General features: G+C 36.6%; 1 protein-coding gene across 3 annotated transcripts in view; it reads right to left on the bottom strand.

Annotated features, from left to right (window-relative positions):
• RIMS1 (regulating synaptic membrane exocytosis 1) overlaps positions 1-13588 on the bottom strand; it is a 718240-nt gene extending 704652 nt beyond the window's left edge. For all 3 annotated transcript variants that reach the window (XM_051997263.1, XM_051997264.1, XM_051997262.1), the window contains exon 1: positions 13334-13588. In XM_051997263.1, the coding sequence (XP_051853223.1) occupies positions 13334-13503 (170 nt within the window). In that variant the 5' untranslated portion in view covers positions 13504-13588. The remainder of the gene's footprint in view (positions 1-13333) is intronic.
• Between the last annotated feature and the right edge of the window lie 7160 nt (positions 13589-20748).

Here is a 20748-nt window from a genome sequence, read left to right as displayed (position 1 = left end):
AATACCTGGCTTTCTTGAATAAAATAAAATGCTTAGTTTTAAAGCTTAGTTTTAAATGTTTGAAAAAGTTATATCAATAAAAAATAGAAAAATACATAAAGAAAAAATAAATGAAAAAGGATGGTTAACCTCAACAGTTTTATGAGTGATATCACATAAAAATGAAACTTTATATCTTGAAAAGAGCATTGAAATTTTAATATAAACACATGGATTTAAGACCTTGCCATGAATAGGAGCATGACCTCAGAAAATTATTTTTCCCCTCTCTTTGCCTCAGTTTATTTATTAGTAAAATGAGGAGTGGGACTAGATGAATTCTAACTTTCATTTCTGTTATTCTGGTTAGCATTTTAGTGCCAGTTGACTTTTTCATGTGTTATTCTATGAGCATTTGTGATACTGTTCCTATACAACTAACTACCTGCTATAAAGTTTCAGCTAATGATATGCTTTCGTGTAAATTGAGTAAAGACACATATAGTTAAGTGGCACAGTGAATAGTGCTGGCCCTGGAGTCAAAAAGACTTGTCTTCCTAAGTTTAAGTCTGGCCTCAGACACTGACTAGCTGTGTGACCCTAGACAGGTCACTTAATCCTGCTTGCTTTAATTTCCTTGTCTGTAAAATGAGCTGGAGAAAGAATTGGCAAACCAGTCTACTATCTTTGCCAAGAAAAACCCAATTGCGGTCATGAAGAATTGGACATGACTAAAAATGACTAAATAATAAGCTAAAAGATAGATGTTCGGTTTCAATATAACATTTTTTTGGACATTAACTGTGATTTCTGGATTTTAAGGAATGTGAGATGAGAAAATTTCCTTTGCCTATTTGGATCATTATCTTAGCTACAATTTATAGTCTTAGAGAGTTACATGGGGTACCAAAAGGTTAAGGGACATATCTAGGATCACAAAGACAGAAATAGAATCAAAACCCCAATAATCCTGATTCTGAGGCTAATTGAGCATCTGCTGAGCAATATTGCTTTGAATTATAACAAACAACATAATAATTAGATGGTTCCCTGATGCTCTTAAAACTGTGGATTTAAAGTAGGAAGGAAGCTTAGAGGCCATTGAATTTAAACCTCTCATTACAGAGGAGGAAATTGGGACACAAATAAGTTAACTGACTTGCCCAGGGTCATACAGTCAGGGGAATGTCTGAGGTAAAATTCAAGCTCTAAACTTCCTGTGCTCTGTCAACTAATAAATCTTGCTCCCTATATCATCTACAATTATGTACTTAAGCAAAAAAACAAACAAATTAAAAAAAAAAAGCACTGGTGTGTGTGTGTGTGTGTGTGTGTGTGTGTGTGTGTGTGTGTGTGTGTAGAAAGGTAATGAAACAGAAGGAAAATCAATTGTTCTATATTGCTGGACTTCCTCATGATTGTAATGAAAAGTAAGACCATGTGTGAGGGCTATGGCTATAGGAACTATCATAGAGATTAGACATAAGTAATGAAGTCAACCAAATGTTTCAGTCTAATGAAATGAGATTCTCCAAGAACATATAACAATCTTGGTAACAACAGAAAGTCCAAAATGCCTACAATTTTGTTGAATGTGTCTCTATTGAAACCTTGCTTCCCAAAGAAATAGCCTTTTCAGTTGCATAGACTCCAACCCTCAAATCCCACTTTAGAGTACACTTTTGCATCACTTTAATAGACCTGAGAGACCTTGCAAGGTTCAACCAATAGTAAGACATTCAAAAAATTAATTAAAAGTTTGAGTTTATACCTCTGATTTTTACATTTTACCTGATAATCAAATCCTTCCCAAAACATTTACTGATCAGATCAGTCACTTGATCTCTTTCAGCCTCAGTTTCCTCATCTGTAAATTGAGGATGATAATAACATCTATTTCAAGGGGTGTTGTCAGGATTAAATGAGATAACATTTATAAAGTGCCTTGCAAAACCTAAAAAAAAATACTATATATATACATATGCATATACATATACATATATATACACATATATACATATACATATATGCACATATATGTATATGTATATATGTGTATATATATGTAAATGATTACGCAAATACTATCATATTGATGTCATTTTTTCTCTATAATTTTTCTTCATTTTCAAGGACTTTTAAACCTAGTTTGGCTCAGGATTTCCTATTTTATTATCCCAAAGCTTCAATCCAATCTGGATTCTTTGCAAGTGCAACAATCATTTCTCTTTGTCCTTTCATTGTTTCCATTTACAATTACATTGTTGTTGTTTAGTTATTTTTTCAGTAGTGTCCAACTCTTCAAGACCCCACTTGGGTTTGTTTGGTGTGTGTGTGTGTGTGTGTGTGTGTGTGTGTGTGTGTTTAGCAAAGATACTGGAATGGTTTGCCATTTCCTTATCCAGATTATTGTATTGATGAGGAAACTGAGGTAAACAGGGTTAAGTAACTTCCAACTCCAGGCCTGCTGCTCTATGGCTGCACCATCAAGCTGCCTCACCTGGTACATAAAAGACACATTATAAATTTTTCCTGAGTGAGTGATAGTTTAAGAAAAGGACCAAGCTGCTTCCATTGATGCAATGCATTTAAACATGCTAGAGATAGTAGATTTGTGTCTGAGTGAAGAAGCAGATGGTAGTGCGATGTTAGATAGAGTGTTGAGCCTGGAGTCAAGAAAATATGAACTGAAATCCAGCCTCAGATTTACCAGTTTGATCCTAGACAAATTATTTAACCTTTGTTTGCCCTGGTGTCTGGCAGATAGAAGGAACTGTGTAAATGTTTATTTCCTTTTATTTCCCCCCATGCATCCCACAGAGATTCAATAAATATTTTTGGACAGATTTAAAATGAGCTATGATTCTTCAGAGAGTAAATATACTTTTGTAATATTAACCTCCAAAACTTTGAATATAGAAAAATAAGTTAAGAACTAATAAGATAGATCTTATACATAGGCTGGCAAACACAGTAAACTTTCTTACCATTGTAAAACACCAACCTCAAAGGATTGTTGTGAGGAAACCATTTTGTAACCTCTTAAAGCACTGCCAAATTGGTGTTATTTTGAATGTTAGTTACTACTTGTGAATGCATATAGTATGCACTAATGGATAATTTAAAGGAACAAGAAACTTGTTTTTAGAAGATAAAAAGAAAGCATAAGTATCTGAATTGATTTACATGGTACATCTCTTTTCAAAGATTTATAGTTTCATCTATTGAAAATATACTTGATGATTTAAAAGACCAATCATATCAAAGGAAAAGAGATGAGGAAGCACCTCTCTGCTTTTGGTAGCATAATGGTAACATGTGGAATATTGCTTAAGCCATTGGTCATGGATCTAGTTATTTTTGCGTAACTCTTTTCTTTTTCCCCAGAAGGGTGGGCTCTTTGCAGCCAGTGGAAATGACTGTGATATAAAAAACAAAGGGTAGAAATAAAACTTTAAAAAAAAAAGAAAGAAAGAAGCATACTCTGTTTTTCTGATTTATACCAATGAGCAAAGTACAGAATGCTTTGGATATCACTCCAGCAAACAGTCTAAGGCATGAAAATATGTCAGCAGGTCTCCTATAGGGAGCCTATCTCTCAAAATCATCTACAATTCCAAGTAAGTCAGTTTATTAACTATTTCTTAAGAAAAAATCAGTTTGGTGGTACGGATAAACAACCAGTTTTGGAGCCAAGAACACAAGATTCAGATACATTCTAGCGGTGTTGTCCTAGCCAAGTCTCTTGTCTCAATACTCAAGGCATTTCTCTAAGATCTTAAGTTGCAGAGAAGTTGCTGACCTTCATTGTTAGAGGGATTTTCCTCATTTGGGAGTTCTCTATACTAAAGAAATCACAGATCCTGTGCTAGGAATTAAAATAAATGAATTGCTATAATAATCTTTTCTTATAATGCCCAAACCTCAGAGAAATCCTTAAAGTATTAAATTTCCAAAAAAGCCATTTAAGTGAATCCCTACACATAGTGGAGCTAGGATGCTCTTTTGTAGTTCCTGAAAGATAGTTTTAGAAAGTGAGACCTCTGAATGAGATTCTCAATTGGTAGCTGCTGGTTTCTGGGAAATGTTTTGCACATTTAAATTGAACCTTGCCAAAAAGAGAAAGCCACCCACTGGGACCTTTAAAGGATAAATTCTAGGTCTTGATATAGATGATTCCTTTGACCAGGTAACTTTTCCTAAGCTTTTAGAATTGGGTATTTGTTATTCACAAAGCAACATTTAAACAAGCTTCCATTTCTGGAGTTCCATTTCTGCAGTTATTCTTGTGAAGTTATGAAATATGAAATAAAGACTCCCTATTTCATGAGATGGAAGAGGGAAAGAATTAAATTTTGAAACAACCACTAAATGCCTTCCAAATAATCATTTATGCAGCTAGAGAAATTCTAGAATGATATTATTAGAAATTAAAAAGAGCTTCAGACAGTTTTATGAATATATGTGTTTATATATATATACAAGTATACATATGCATATATTATATATAATACATATTACTCCTGATATTTTGTGAGAAAAAAATCCATTCAAAGTAACTGATTTCAACAGATATAACAGAGGTATCTGTTATATGATCTAGTACAAAACCTTAAGCTCATAAATCTTCACTGAGATAACCAATAACAAGCTGCCAGGAAGAGGAAACCACTATTTAAGTAGACTGACCCTTTACTCCCTCATCTAAGTAGAAGAATGAATTCTTTTCTTTCAATATAGCAATCTTGCTTTCCTACTATCTCACAAGAAAATTAAACTGAGATTAGTTTATATATTAACCTTGGTTAGATTTCTCTTTTTTCATCTATTTCCCAAAATATATTTTGCAAATATTACTTTTTCCCAAAATATGTTTCACAAATATTACTTTAAATGGATATATAAAGTAGTTTAAGGACATTTAATATGTTATATTAAATAGAGAGGAAGAAGAGGATACAGTGAGAATAGGAGATGATAATAAGAAAGAAAGAGAATAGGGAAATGGAGGAAAAAAGATTATAAAGAGGGAGAAAAAATGAGAAGAAGAAAGGCAGAGAGAGAAGCTATTAAAAAAAAAAAAAAGAGCTCTCAGAAGCCTAAATCTTTACTTTTCCTACTGACATGACAGCTAAAAGTAAATCCACAGAGTAGTGTTAGGACAGTACTAGGCAGACATCAAAAGCCTAATTTTGCTGTTTCTTCGGAGATAAGTTAAATGTATATAAAAATATAAAAGTGCCTTTTGGATGAGGGGCTGCCAAGGTGTCTCAATTTTTTTTATCAGGGCAGAAAGTCTTTATAATTGAGCAATTTAGAAACTAGCCTATAATTTATAGTTTGAGTTCTTTGGGGCATTCTGAGATCTTCATAGCTCAAAGTGCAGTCCATTCTACAAATGAGGAATCTGAGGTATCCCAATATGGAGTTACTTATCAGAGACCATATAGGCAGTAGGCAGCAGAGGTGAAATTGGAACCTCAGCCCTCTTACTCAAGAGCTAGAGCTGAGTCCCTGTAATATAATGTGACTTGCACAAAGTTGTGTCAGAGGGGAAAGGACTTGAAGGCAAGACTTCCTGATTGCAAGGCTGACCCTCCATCCACTAAATCGCATGACCATTCAAAGATGGCTTTTTATTACTTGAAGGAAAATATTTCAAAGAGTTGAATCAACCATATCCCTTTTCCAAAACTTGAGAGCAAAAAAAAATGCTATGAAGACACTATACTGCTCAATAGCAGGTATCTTGGCTTCAGATATAAGCTCTGACAAAGGATAGGGACTAAACCTATAATTCCTGACAGCCATAAAAAGGGTCTGTTCAACCTGATATATTTCAGCAATCCTGGCTTATGACGTAAGATAAAAACTGACACACACACAAATCCTCAAGGAGACAGAATGAAGAACTCCTTCTTCCCATGAAAATCAACCTCTTCTTTGAAATATGTAATCTGAAAAAGTTATTTAGAACACTAAGAGACTAAGTGACTTGGACAAAATGAGTCAAGTCTTCCTGAATCTAAAGTCAAGTCTCTATCCACACTGTTTGGGACAAGAAGCAGGTTATGGGGGGATCACTTTCCTTATTTTTGCCTCAATTTCTTCATCTGCAAAATGGGAATGAAAGCATTTGTTCTTAAATCAGCTGTATCACAGGACCACTATGAGACAACTGCTTTATAAAAACTTAATGGATGATATAATTAGCAGTTGCTAACATTCCTTCAATGAAACTGATTGAGCCAGTAATCAAGTTAAGAGCAACAGTTTCTTCCTTTATTATCCAGAAAAAACAGTAAACACACACACACACACAGAAAGAGAGAGAGAGAGAGAAGAGAGAGAGAGAGAGAGAGAGAGAGAGAGAGAGAGAGAGAGAGAGAGAGAGAGAGAGAGAGAGAAAGCGACAGACACAGAGATAGAAACAGAGACACACAAAAACAAAGACAGGGAGACAGAGAGAGAATAAGAAACAGAAAGTAGAGCCAGTGAGAGATAGACAAACAGATGATAGATGATAGAAACAAACAAAAAAGACAGGATAGATAGGCAGAGAAGAGAGCAGATACAGAGAAATCTGTGCCATGCCAGATTCCAAGTGTCCATATATTGCTACTAATTTTATATTCTTGGTGACACAATGCACATTTAAAAATTTTAGCACACGATATAGTGCTTTTTAAACTACATGGAAGGAATTACTTTTCATTAAAGATAAAAATCATCACTGTGATAGATTTCAGCATAAAGCAAATAGGAAAAAAATCTGATTTGATGTATTTGTTATTGCATTTTAAGGGAGTTCAGGAAAATTTGGGCATCTCATAAATTAACATGAATTTTCCTTGTAAGGTGATATAGGAATGAAATGCTATTTAGAATGAGACAGATAGTCTGTCTTTGAGTTAGGGAAAATAATATAGGTTAAAGTTCTTTGTACACATAAGGCCATTCTTTGCTTCAATTCTTACCCAACCTAATCTTGGGAGTTGCCTTGGTCAAATTAAGACTTGTAAAAGATCTTAATTTAAAAACCAAGGTCTCCCACTATATCCAGGGCCATCTCTAGTCATCCTGATCTATATCTTGCCACTGGATCCAGATGGCTCTGAAGGAGAAAGTGAAGCCTGTGACTTTGCACAACCAACCCTTACTTGAATCCACTTCACTTTCATGTCATGGCAACACCTCCCTGATGTCATGATCATCTTCAAAAATGAAGGACAAACAAAGCATTTCTTTTTTCTTTTTAACAAATAAAAAAAAATGCTCCTTCTGCAGATATGTTTATTTGCTCATCATTACAAAAGTCAATAGTAAAGCCAGTGATGTCCCTGAAACTCATTACTAGTAATACTTTAATTACTGCTTCCCTCACTTTTGATTGAAAAATAATTTATACAAGCAAATATGAAGCCAATGATAGATCAATGAATTTGTGTGTGGGTATAACTAATAAATCTTGCCAACTTTCTCTTAGCTGTCTCATCATACATGTCTTCTTGTTCCCTCCTTTCTATTCTATTGTGGGCATAGTCTCTTAACCTCTCAATACCCCCAGATAACTCTCTAAGATTATAAATTTCAGAGAAAGTGTTACATTGCATTGGGAGAAAGTATTTTCTCACTCGGAGTTCTCTATGCCACTGAAATCACAAGGCCAATCCCCATATCTAATAATTATAATATTTTGCATTATTTGATTGTGCAAAATTTAATGCTCTTTGAGTCTCAGCCAGCTATCTAATAATTACATGGAACTGTACAATTCACAAAGTATTTTACAAATATTTTTTCTTTTATCCTCCTAACAACTCTGAGAGATACGTGCTAATATTATCCCCATTTCACAGATGAGAAAATTAAGGCAAACAGAGATTAATTTGACCTGCCCAGGATCACATAGCTAGAAAGAATCTAAGATTGCATTTGAATTCAGGTTTCCTCAAACTCTAATCTGTCTCCACTGTGCTACTTACTGTATTGAAAACAATCCTATGATGCAAATGCTATTGATATTATTAATCTCTTCTAAGAAAAGAGGAAAATGAGGTTCAAAAATATTAAGTGACCAGCCATGACACTATACTTTTTCACAAGACTGATACTACATAAAGTCTATGCAACAGTTTGCTCATAAGCCTATTGCCTCCAATATGCCTTAATGTATTAGAAAGAGTCTTCTGATTCACAAGACTTATCCTTGTCCTGGCTCTGACACTTAACTAGCCACTTGACTTTCAATAAGCCTCCATCTCAGTTCCCTCATCTGTAGAAATACCAGTTATTATGATTAGATTATCCCTATAATTTGTGTCCCTTCCTTTCTAATCTATGCTTAAACTACTATCTATGATCAGTCTTGGAAAAATACAAATGTAAATTTAAATATCTGGATTTTGCCATGGTAGGTAGCTGATGGTATGAGAACTACAGCCACCAAAACCAATTATGTCCAAATTATAGCTAAGTAGATAAGGTCTCGGAAGGAGCCTGATACCAAAAGAAGTTGAATAACTTTCATGGTGTCTCATAGCTGATCAGTATCAGAGAATGTATTTCCCATAACACTTGTACACATGGTGACCTACCTTCATAATCTTTTCTTTTTCCCAATTATTAATTCAGATAACCTCAGATTTATTGTAAATGATATGTCAGCATCCCTTGTCTTCCTTCGAGACTTATTTCAAATGTCAGCTTCTTAAAAAGATCTGTCCAGATTTGATTCTATTGGTACTATCTCCCTCCAGATATTTGGTATTTATTTATCTGTAAGTATATTAGAATGTAGGATTGAGGGAGGTGGGCAGAAACCATTTTATTCTTTGCTTTTATGTTCTAAGCACTTGGATTCTTTTTAAATTGAATTCATACCATGCTGCTACCTGTGATAGAAAAGAGATGGAAGAAGGATGATAAAAATGAAATACCAGAATTTCTCCTAAGTTTTATGAGGGAATTCCATTCCCTTCCTTATTCTACTAGAAGTTTCCTAATAAAGATTATGCTTACTATAGGGAAGGAAGAGGAAACTCTAGAATTTGACATTCTTTGCACATTGGTATCTGGGGCTATTGGGGTTAGAAGGTAAGATAGAAGCATATGAATCCCCATTTTGATTCCCAAAACCTTCCCTAAAGGATTATTCCCTTAATAACCTTATAACTAAACTGATGGAGTTTGCCTTTAAAAAGCTTACCCTTTAGAGAATAAAAAGGAGTCATATAATAATTACCTTATTAATAATATGGCAATTATAAAATATTGATAGTTTACCTTTTATAAAGTGCATCACAAGTTACCAAGTCAACTTTCTATCTCATTTGTGTAGAAATTATTATTCCCCCTTTCCAGATGAACAAACTGAGTCTCAGTAACTAACCAAATCATATAGAGCTAAAAGCCATCCTGGGACTAACTAAAACTCAGGCCTATTGCCTCCAGATTCAGAATACTTCCCAATATACTATAATTGTTCCACTTCACTACCTATAAACTCTTCATTAGAGAGCTCTCCTATCTACCTATTCCTTCTTCTTTATCCACTAAACCCTATAAAATTGGACAATTACTGCAGGACTTTCTTAAAGTCCTATTCTTGTCTTTCCTCTATTCAATAGAGGGAAAGATCTCTGCTTTATCTTGGCATAAGTGTCTTGTATCTAAAGATAATGAAAGACCAAAAACATATCCCAAGGTCCTTATCTGGGGGGGGGGGGGGTTGAGAGTGGGAGGGGCAGGCTTGACTGAGGTCATCATGTGGTTATAAATCTCTCCAATTCTCTTGAGCTATACTTTTTCTTCTCTTTATTTTTTAAAGGATACGGATCTTAGATCTAATGAGATCTGACTTGACTTAAGCCCTGGTTAGTATAGTTTCCAACACACATTCTGTTTTGGCTGAGGCATCCAAAGGGATATTGAAAAGTTTGGTTGGAGCAAAATCCAAGTTGTAAAAAGCCCATTTAAAAAGATAATTAACTTTATGTTTTAAAGTATTTGGCAAGAGCCATATAATTCTATACAATATAGAAATACATCTTAAAATTAATTCATGTCACAAAATTAATTCTCAGGTTGATGATGAAGTATTTTTCCTAGTGCTCTATTTTCCTAGATTTGATCCAGAATCCTCAACTGAAAGTTGTCAGGTTTTTTTTTTTGTTTGTTTGTTTGTTTGTTTCATTTGGTTTAGATAAAGAAAAAAGGATCACAGCAAAAAAAAATTGGAATATGAACTTATAATGTTTATGAACTACTAAGATGATTATTCATTAAGTAATTTTGAAAAGTTATTTGTATTCTCAGCATTTAGCACAGTGCCTGGCTAATAGTAAGTATTTAACAAATGCTGCTGCATTAATCAATTTATTCTCTTATGTTCAATTTTTCAAATTTCTAAGTATTATTTTTTTCATATAAACTTGGAACAGAGGTTGCATAATCTATTTAGGCAAGGATGATGGTTCTATAACAACTTACAAAACTTTTGCTGAAGGAGTTTGCCAAAAAGCAGGTCTGGCCTCCCAGGAGCTTGAACTATGAAGCCTTCTCTTGGGAAAGCAAATTTTTACTTATAGGATGGTTGATGATTTACCAAATCATATTGCAGAAAGGTCCACAAACTTAACCAATAGGGCAAGGACACCCCCCTCCCCCAGGAAACATACATGGAGCCTACCAATCAACTTTCAATGCAAAATTTCTAGGGGGTTTCACTCAAAGAGCTGAATGAACCCCTGTTTCTGAAGGGGAATTCTGAAAACCTTCATTCTCCTCTGAGAAACAGTTAAATACTGTTCCACTATGAGCCAAGAAGAGGAAACACTAGCAAAGCTACAATTCAGGATTTGGAAAGGCTTGCCAATCTGTTATTGCAAAATAGTACTGACACCTGATCACAGCAGAGCTGATGGATAAAGTTAATAGAGGGTATGCCTTAGAGACTACTGTCACACAACCACATCCCCTACTCATATCTTTGCAACCTTTTTTTGGATTCTTGCAATACTAGCATGACATTTTCAAGCAAGCAGGAAGCAGCCAAAGGAAGAGAAGTAGACGGGTGATTTAGATGTGACCATCTGGACCATGCTCTTAATTCTCCTTTACCCATATAGGCCTCTGTAGATTTCATTATTTCTTTCCTCAGTCAGATACTAGGTCATGGTTTCTCCCTCACAGAAGCTTCTTAATGTTAACAGTTCTGAATCCTTAAGAACAGTTGGTGAAGTACCCTGATGGCCATTACTTGTACTGGACCTTCCCTTTTTGATATCCATACTCAGACAAAAAAAAAAAAAATCCCACACTCAGTTATTTATTTATTTATTTATTTTGAACACTGGTTACTTGGGAATTGGATCCAACCTGATATCTATAATCAACAACAAAAATAACAGAGCAACAGGCCTGCAGATCCTAACCAATAGAAAGGGGAAGGATGGCAGGGACTGTAATTGTCGAGAACAGACAGACCCATAGTCAGACAGACAACAAAAATCACCATTAGACACCATGAACTACTTTTAAGTTCAGAAGGAGGGAAACCTGCAGCAAGGGAAGTTGTATTCCCATATTTCCACCAGGGATAAGCAGCAGAATAAGGGATGTTTTAAACATTTCCTCTCCAAGACAGGAGGTTTAAAGTATTTATTTTAAATGAAAAGTTTTCATTTGGTTGAGCAATTCAGAAACCTCCATTTCAGGGGGAGCAGGCTAGCTTTGGGCTTTTGAGTTAACAGCCCCTTTTGCTCATCCTTCAGTTTCTAAAGTGATGATTCTTAAAAGAATCACTTGATTTTCTCTATAACCCAGCAAACCCCCTTTCACCCCAACATCTGAATGGCAGTTACATTGATCAATCAGTATGCTTCCTGCTCTCCCCCCACCCACCTTCCTTTTTTTTTTTTTTTTTTTTTTGATAAAGCGATGTTTCACTAAGAGTGAGAGAAAGAATTCAAGTGTGGTATTATTTCCTCCCAGGAGACAAGAAGAGGAAATAGGCATCCTTCATGAAAAAATAGGTCTTAGGACACTCAGAGTTCTATCCTTTCTCCCTCCCTTCCCTTCTACAATCAGTTTGGTCCCAAAGAAAAGATGACTCAGTGCAACAAGTCCCCCTGCTCTTTAGCCCAGTGGACTGCCTCTAGACCCCCTTGTGCCTCCTCTTCTTGCAAGAATGAAAGGTTAGTAAGACTCTCTTGACCCTAGACTTTAAAACTTTCTTAAAAGATGAAAATCTCCAAGAGGGAAAGTATGTTGAAATATTCAAACTCTCAGAGTCACTATCTAGGTAATATTAGCAGGCAATGAAAGCCTGGGGTCAATGTCAGCCCCTTAGAAAAGGTTTTCTCAAAAACTGAGGAAAGCAATCCTGTCTAGTAGTGTCACGCACCTTGTGTACCAGCAAACAGCTCTACATTCTACACACACCTGTATAAAGGGGATAATAGATTGAGGTACCTTAAAAGGCTGAGTGGAACATGTTTAAAACATGGAAAGATTTTACAACTAGTCAGTCACCCATTGTACCATTTCCATCAGTAACTGAGCAGGCCCCAAAGGTCTCTAGGAAAACAGTAGACAGGATGCTCTGTTTTGCATAGGCCAGAGTCCCAATCAGCTCTCCTTATTACTGGAAACTTTAAATTATCAATGGCCCTATTTATGAGCAGGAAAATATAGGGGCATATAAGTATTGAGTGTGAGGGTTGTAAATAATAGGTTAAATAGATGCTAGGGAACCAGATTACCAAGGATGACATTCTGCACCCCCCCCCAAAAATAGCCTTACTCTGTGGGATGAATTAAGTAAAAATAAAAATAACATTTATTTTTGACTATTATATAAATATTGACCCTCCTTATGATCACTCCCAAAATATTAAGTATCTGGAAGAAGAGAGGGTTGGCAAATATCAGATCTCTTTACCGCACCCCTATTGCTTCTTTTTCTCCTCCTGGGCCCCTCTAAAGAGCCCCATTTCAGGATTCAGAATTCTTTCTTTATGAATGGGCTCAGGCTCTTCAGTCCCCCCACCCCCAATATATTTACCACCCAGGAAATCTTTGCAGTCACCAATCTTTCTGGGCACCCTGATCTCAGGGTGGCTTCCTCTTGCTTTTCCTGTCTCCCAACACTAGTGCACCCTCTTCTTCCTCTCATTTCACTAGCCCCTCCCCGGCTGGACTCCATCCCCTTTGCCCCCCCTGGTGCCTGCTCCCTGCACCCTAGCATCATCCCCCCACATACACACACCCCTGGGGTGGCACACATTGGCAGTAAGGGAATGAATGAGTATTGAATGAATGGAGAAATGAATGAGTGACTGTGACTGCTTACTTGAGCATGGCCTCTTCTTTCTCCTCTTCTTCCTTCTGCCGGTCCATCACTGCCATGATAATGTTCCTTTCCTCTTCGGTCAGGTGGCTCAGGTCGGGCAGCTCTTGCATAGGGGGAGGCACTGTGGGTGGGCGAGGGCCTCGGGGACCCAAAGCAGAAGAAGAAGACATCTTTTTTTCCTGCCCTCCCCCTCCTCTTCCTTGCTACCTCTCACCTTTCCAATTCCCAACGAGCTGCTGCTCTCCTGGCTCCCCCCTTCACAGTGTGGTCCTCTCAGCGGCGGCGGCGGCGGCGGCGGCGGCGGCGGCAGCAGCAGCAGCAACAGAGCCCAAGAAAGGAAAGACCCAGTCTTTCATGGTTGTTTGCATCCACCCCGGTGCCGGATGCTCCCTTTGTTTTTGTAGCTTTAGGAGGATTTGGGGCAGCCCTGCTGCCTCTCGCAGCCCATCCTCTGGTGGGAGGGGAGGGGGAGACGGTGCAGCGGTGGCAATAGCAGCGACGGCAGCCAGGGAGCCCAGGGCTCACTGCGATGCTTCACCAGAGAGAGAGAGCTATGGTCTGAAGGCTGTAGGAAGAGGGCGGGGGCTGGGGCTGGGGCCGGGCAGGGGCCGGGCAGGGGCCAAGGCTGGAGCGGCGGCTGCTGCTGCTGCTGTTGCTGTTGCTGCTGCTGCTGCTGTTGCTGCTGTTACTGCTGCTGCTGCCGCTGCCGCCGCCGCTGCCACCGCCTCTGCTGCTGCTGCAAGGCTCCGCTCGGCTGCCTCTAGTTTGGGAATGGAGGGAGGAAGAGGGAGAGTTTGGGTGTCAGTTAGGCGGAGTCTTCGATGCTTCGCTCCTAGATGGTGCTGCCGCCGCCGCTGCTCTCACAGACATCACAGCCAGCCACTCAGTCCTGGGGAACCGCACCGCCCACACTCATTCTCTCCTCCTACTGCCCAGGTCCCCGCCACCACGAGGGCTCCAGCCCACTCTCACCAGCTTCTTCAACACTCATACTATATCCCTCTGTCCCCGGGTACCCCCTTGTCTATGAGTCATCCTCCCTCTCCAGATCCCTAGCCAGTATGTCAGTACCGTTCTCTACGGCCTTATTTTTCCATCACTTGCATTAATCATTTCATCATCATCATCATCATCATCATCATCATCATCATCATCATCATCACCAAGAATTTCTATTTCTTGAGTACCTACAATACTCTATGCGCTAAACTGCAGAATGATATATAGAATGAATGGTACCAATTTCACCTATGAGCTCTACTATGACTTCTCATCACTGGACAACACTAAAGCAAAGCAATAATTAAGACAATTAACTGCATAAATCTCAAGACCCCAAGAGAAAAGTACTACAAAGTTTCTTGAATTTTCTAAATATTTTTCATTGTGCAATTCGAATTCTTCTCTTACTCTCGTTTATTTGGCAGGTACCTTGGGTTGATTTTTTTTCTTTGCTCTTAACACATATAACATATAACTTAACTATAATATCACTTAAGTAGTCCTCTTGTTAAGCCTTCCCTATCACATAGCAAGACTAAACTTTTTTTTTTTTGCCTATGTGAAAGAGTTCTCTTCTCTGATCCCAAAAGTCAGTTTGTACTCAACTCTTGTGTCCTCATACAGTTTTTCTATCAAGCAGCACTGATCTAGAATAGGAAAACTAGCTCTGACATCATATTTTAATATTTATCAAGTGATAGGGAATAATCTCCGGGTCACACACAAAACTCCATCTTCACTTTCCTTACATTTGGGAGCAATTCCCACCTCCAAACCCCATGCCTAATATGTCCTCATTACATATGCTTACAGAACCTTTCTTTTCCTTTTTTAAAATAAAATATTTTTATATTTTCCAATTGCATATAAAAATTTTAACTTTTTTTTCAATTTTGAGTTCCAAATTCTCATCCTTTTCCCCTGATCTCCCCCCTCATCGAGAAGACAATTTGAAATAGATTATACATATTCAGCCAATCAAAACATTTCCATATTAATCAAGTTGTGTAAAGAAACCCCACAGATTTCCCCTGCCAAAAAAAAAAAAAAAGAAAGAAAGAAATAAGAAAGTTTTTAAAAAGTTTGATTTGATCTATATTCAGACTCCATGAGTCTTTCAGAATTGTCTTAAATCATTGTGCTTCTGAGATAAGTCATTCACATGTGTTCATCTTAGAATATTGCTGTTACTTTTTCCAGTGTTCTGGTTCTGCTCACTGCACTTGGTTTGTATCAGTCTTTCATCTAAGTCTTTCCAGATTTTTCTGAAAGTACCCTACTCTTTATTTCTTATAGCACAATAGTGTCCTATCCAAATTATATACCACAACTTGTTCAGAAGTTCCCAAATTGTTGCATGTTTCTTCAATTTGCAATTCTTTGTCATCAAAACTAAAGTTGTTATAAATAATTTTGTACCAACAGATCTTTTTCCTTTCTTTTTCTTTCTTTTTATCTCTTTGGCACAAAGACATAGTAATGCTATTACCGGGACAAAGAGTATGCAGTTGTATAGCCCTTTGGACATAATTCCAGATCGTTCTTCAGAGTGATTGGATCAGTTCGCAGTTCTACCAATAATATATTAATGTCCCAATGTTTCCGCATTCCTTCCAACATTTATCATTTCCATTTTCTATCATAGTAGCCAATCTGATAGTTGTGAGATGGTACTTCAGAAATCCAACCTTTTCTTTAAATACAAGGCTATATTCTTCAACTTTTCTGAACCTTTCTCCAATATAATTCCTTTGCATTTAATTGGAATTTATTTTACACATATTTATATTTGTGCATGCTGTCTCTACTAATAGCATACAAGCACCTTGAGAATAAAGATTATTTCATTCTTTGTATTTGGGTCCCAGTACCTGGAACAATGCCTAATATATAATAAGTAGCTGTTGATTAATTGATTGAATAGAAAAAAAATTCCTGGAATCAGGAAGACCTGAAATCAAATACTGCTTCTGATCTACACCGGCTGTGTGACTACTTAGAGCACAATCACTTAACTTAGTGCTTCATGTTCTACTTTGTAGATAAAGTGCTGAATGGCATTCTTAAAGGAAGTTTCCATGCTAGGAGTTTCTCATATTAATGAAATACCAGGCTCAGACCTCTCCTACTACAAAATAAATAAATGAATAAATACATATCCTAACCAAATTATGCATCTGTTGTACATACACTTTTGTCCCATGCAGTGAAGTGAGTTTGCATTGGAAGAAGATGTTCTTTTTCTTTTTTTTAAGCTTTTTTATTTTCAAAACATATGCACACATAATTTTTCAACATTGACCCAACTTGTATAGCCTTGTATTTCAGATTTTCCCCTCCTTCCTCCCACCCTCTTCCCTAGATGGTAAGCAATCCAATGTATGTTATACATGTTAAAATATATGTAAAATCTAATGTGTGTAAACATATTTATACAATTCTTTTGCTGCTTAAGAAAAATCATATCAAAAAGGAAAGAAAATGGGTAAGAAAACAAAATGCAAGCAAACAGCATCAAATAGAGTGAGAATGTTATGTTGTGATCCACATTCAGTTCCTACAGTGCTCTCAATAGGTGTAGATGGCTCTCTTCATCACAAGATCATTGGAATTGGCATCAGTCATCTCAGAGTTGTACCCCTACACACCTGTCAGATTGGCTAGAGTGATAGGGAAAGATAATGTGGAATGTTGGAGGGGATGTGGGAAAATGGGGACACTGATACATTGTTGGTGGAATTGTGAACACATCCAGCCATTCTGGAGAGCAATCTGGAACTATGCTCAAAAAGTTATCAAACTGTGCATACCCTTTGATCCAACAGCACTACTACTGGGCTTATACCCCAAAGAGATACTAAAGAAGGGAAAGGGACCTGTATGTGCCAAAATGTTTGTGGCAGCCCTGTTTGTAGTGGCTAGAAGCTGGAAAATGAATGGATGCCCATCAATTGGAGAATGGTTGAGTAAATTGTGGTATATGAACATTGTGGAATATTATTGTTCTGTAAGGAATGACTAGCAGGATGAATACAGAGAGGATTGACGAGACTTACATGAACTGATGCTAAGTGAAATGAGCAGAATCAGGAGATCATTATATACCTCAACAACGATAATGTTTGAGGATGTATTCTGATGGAAGTGGATCTCTTCGATAAAGAGAGCTAATTCAGTTTCAATTGATCAAGGATGGACAGAAGCAGCTACACCCAAAGAAAGAATACTGGGAAATGAATATAAACTGCTTGCATTTTTGTTTTTCTTCCCGGGTTATTTATACCTTCTGAATCCAATTCTCCCTGTGCAACAAGAAAACTGTTTGGTTCCACACACATATATTGTATCTAAGATATACTGTAACCTACTCAACATGTAAAGAAATGCTTGCCATCTTGGGGAGGGGGTGGAGGGAGGGAAGAGAAAAATCAGAACAGAAGTGAGTGCAAGGAATAATGCTGTAAAAAATTACCCTGGCATAGGTTCTATCAATAAAAAGTTATTTTAAAAAATAATAAAAAAGTCATCTCAGAGTTGGAGAGTCACGTCCATCAGAACTGATCATTGTATAATATCGATGTTGCCATGTACAATTATCTCCTGGTTCTGCTCATCAGTTCATGTATATCTCTCCAGACCTCTTTAAAATCATCCTCCTGATAATTTCTTATAGAATAATAATATTTTATAACATTCATATACCATAACTTATTCAACCATTCTCCAACTGATGGGCATCCACTCAGTTTCCAGTTTCTAGCCACTACAAAAAGGGCTGCCACAAACATTTTTTCACATGTGGGTCTCATTCCTTCCTTTAAGATAGAAGATGCTCTTTTTCAAAGAAGAGGTAAGAAACTTTTTAAAAGATGTTGGCTTGGACATATTTGAATATCATGATTGTAACATCATCAGCAAAAGGATGCACCTCAATTTGGATCCCAGTGCCCAAGGGGCATTTTCCTTATAGAAAACTCTTTGGGCTGGTGGTAAAATTCAGAAAAAAACAGCAACACTGACCTTATGATGCTATAGGGGTATCTCTGTGTGTGTGTGTGTGTGTGTGTGTGTGTGTGTGTGTGACAGGGAGGATGGTGCAGATAGATTTAAAATGTCATGAAATCTTAAAATTGGACAGACTTTAAAGTGCATCTATTCCAGTCTCCCATACAATTTAAGAATCATTTTTATTTCATTTCTGATAGATGATTCTTAGGCCTTTACTTGAATGAATAACTCAACAAAACAAAAACAAGGAGTTCACGAAACCAGAAGAGAGCCCATTCTATACTGAACCAGTTCCAATTGCTTTAAAAAAAGTATTTTTTTAAACATTGAACTAAAATTGGTTTCTCTGTTATTGCAATTGATTGGCTTTGCTTCTGCCCTTTATTTAGGAGAATACAGATTGTATCTAATCCTTCTTCTATATGACAATCCTTAAAGTATTTGAAAACTATAATGTCATTGCTTATTTACTGATTCTAAGACATTGGGCATTATTTTACCTGACTAGGTCTCATTTTCCTCATCTGCAAAAAGAGAGAATTTAGACTAGATAAACTTAGAATATTCTTCAGTACTTTTAAAAATAATCTTTTCCCCATTTACATGTTAAGTTTTCAGTTCTAAATTCTTAGGGCATATACCAGTTTCTGTACAAGGGAAATAAAAATAGATGACATGATTCCTTCTACAAAATGATAGTACTATAACATTTCATAACAAAGAAGAACATTAAACATCATTTTTGTGGCACAATAGAAAGATTACAAAAAGGTTTTCTATAGGTTAAATACCACAGATAACTTCAACTATTCTTATTTGCAATCATTTTTTACTGTCCCATCATCCTTATCATCTTTCTCTCTATGAATTACGTCCATCTTGTCAATGCTATGATATCTCTCATTTCTAAATTGTGTCTTATAAAAGAAAACACAGTTCCATGGATGTATTATACCCTATAAAGAAGACATTGGTCTTTTTATTTTCAGGAACTATTCATACAGCTTACATTGACTTTAACTTTTTTTGAAGCATTTCTAGTACATAATGGATTTGTGAGCATTAGGCTCACAGATCTTTTTCATATCAATTGTTAATTAACCAGTAAGAACATTCTGGTCTTGAGTAGATGATATTTAAAACCTAGAAGATTTCACACATTCCTCTGTTAAATTTTATCTGTTAATTTTAGCCCATATTTCTACCTGTTGTGATAATTTTGAATTATAATTCTCTTATTTGGCATAAAATTTGTCATTGCTAGATATATAATATCAAGGCAACTCTCAATTATTAATTCGTAGAGAGGGAAGAGGAAACTCTCTACTTTTCTCTACACTCTCTTTTTTTGGTTATTTTATTTCATTTAGTTCACACAGATCTATTGTCATCTTTATACTGATGATGCCCAGATCTATATATCCATGCAGTCTTTCTCTTGATCTTTTCTCTTCTGCATTACTGACTTCCTATGATACATTTCAAACTAGAGGTCCCATAGCAACTCAAACTCAACATATCATAATACAACTTATTATTTCCTCCTACACCCTTCCAAAAAGCCCACCCCTTTCTAAAATTCCTTATTTCTGTGGAGTGTATTACAATTCCAACAATCACTCAGGTTCCCTCCTTCTATCTCAACTCCTTATTCTCATGCAACATACATATCTAAACAAATCCTATCCTTTCCACTCCCATAATATTTCTGACATTCATCACCTTCTCTTTATGTGCACTCCCACACCACTTAATCCTGTTTGCCTCAGTTTCCTCATCTGTAAAATGAGCTGGTAAAGAAAATGGCAAATTATTCCAATATCTTTTTCCAAGAAAACTCTAAATGGGAACACAACTGAATAATGATAACCATTCAACTAAAGATGAAGATACCCCAAGCATAAGCAATTTAAATAGAAGCTCAGTGACTGGAAAGCAGTAGGATATATTCAGAAATTCAGAGAATAGTTCAGTTTGGCATCTCAAGGCAAGAATCAGAAAGTCACAAAGAAATGTGGTTAATACTTTATACAGTATATACTTTATAATACAATATACAGTGATTACAGAAGATTCTTAAAATCTTCATCCACTAAGGACAACATTTCAAATAAACCCTGAGTTATATTACCGGAATTGCAATCCTGTCTCCCCTACTTAAGGAGTAGAATGAAAAGAAGACTGGCTGATTAATTAGAAAACCTGTTATCAAACCCAAGTCTAAGACTGGTTTTCTCTATGATCTTGGGAAAGGCACTTGACCTCTGGGCCTCCACTCCTCATCTGTAAAATGAATTTTGACTAGAAGGCCTCTAAGGACTCCTTCATTTCTAAATCTATGATCTTCTGAAAAGTTCCCATGGCAGAGTTATGATGTAGAAAAATACCTCATTAGCTGAGTTTCT

Source organism: Antechinus flavipes, chromosome 4, assembly GCF_016432865.1.
Source record: "Antechinus flavipes isolate AdamAnt ecotype Samford, QLD, Australia chromosome 4, AdamAnt_v2, whole genome shotgun sequence".
Lineage (NCBI taxonomy): Eukaryota > Metazoa > Chordata > Mammalia > Dasyuromorphia > Dasyuridae > Antechinus > Antechinus flavipes.
This window is presented reverse-complemented; position numbering and strand designations above follow the sequence as displayed.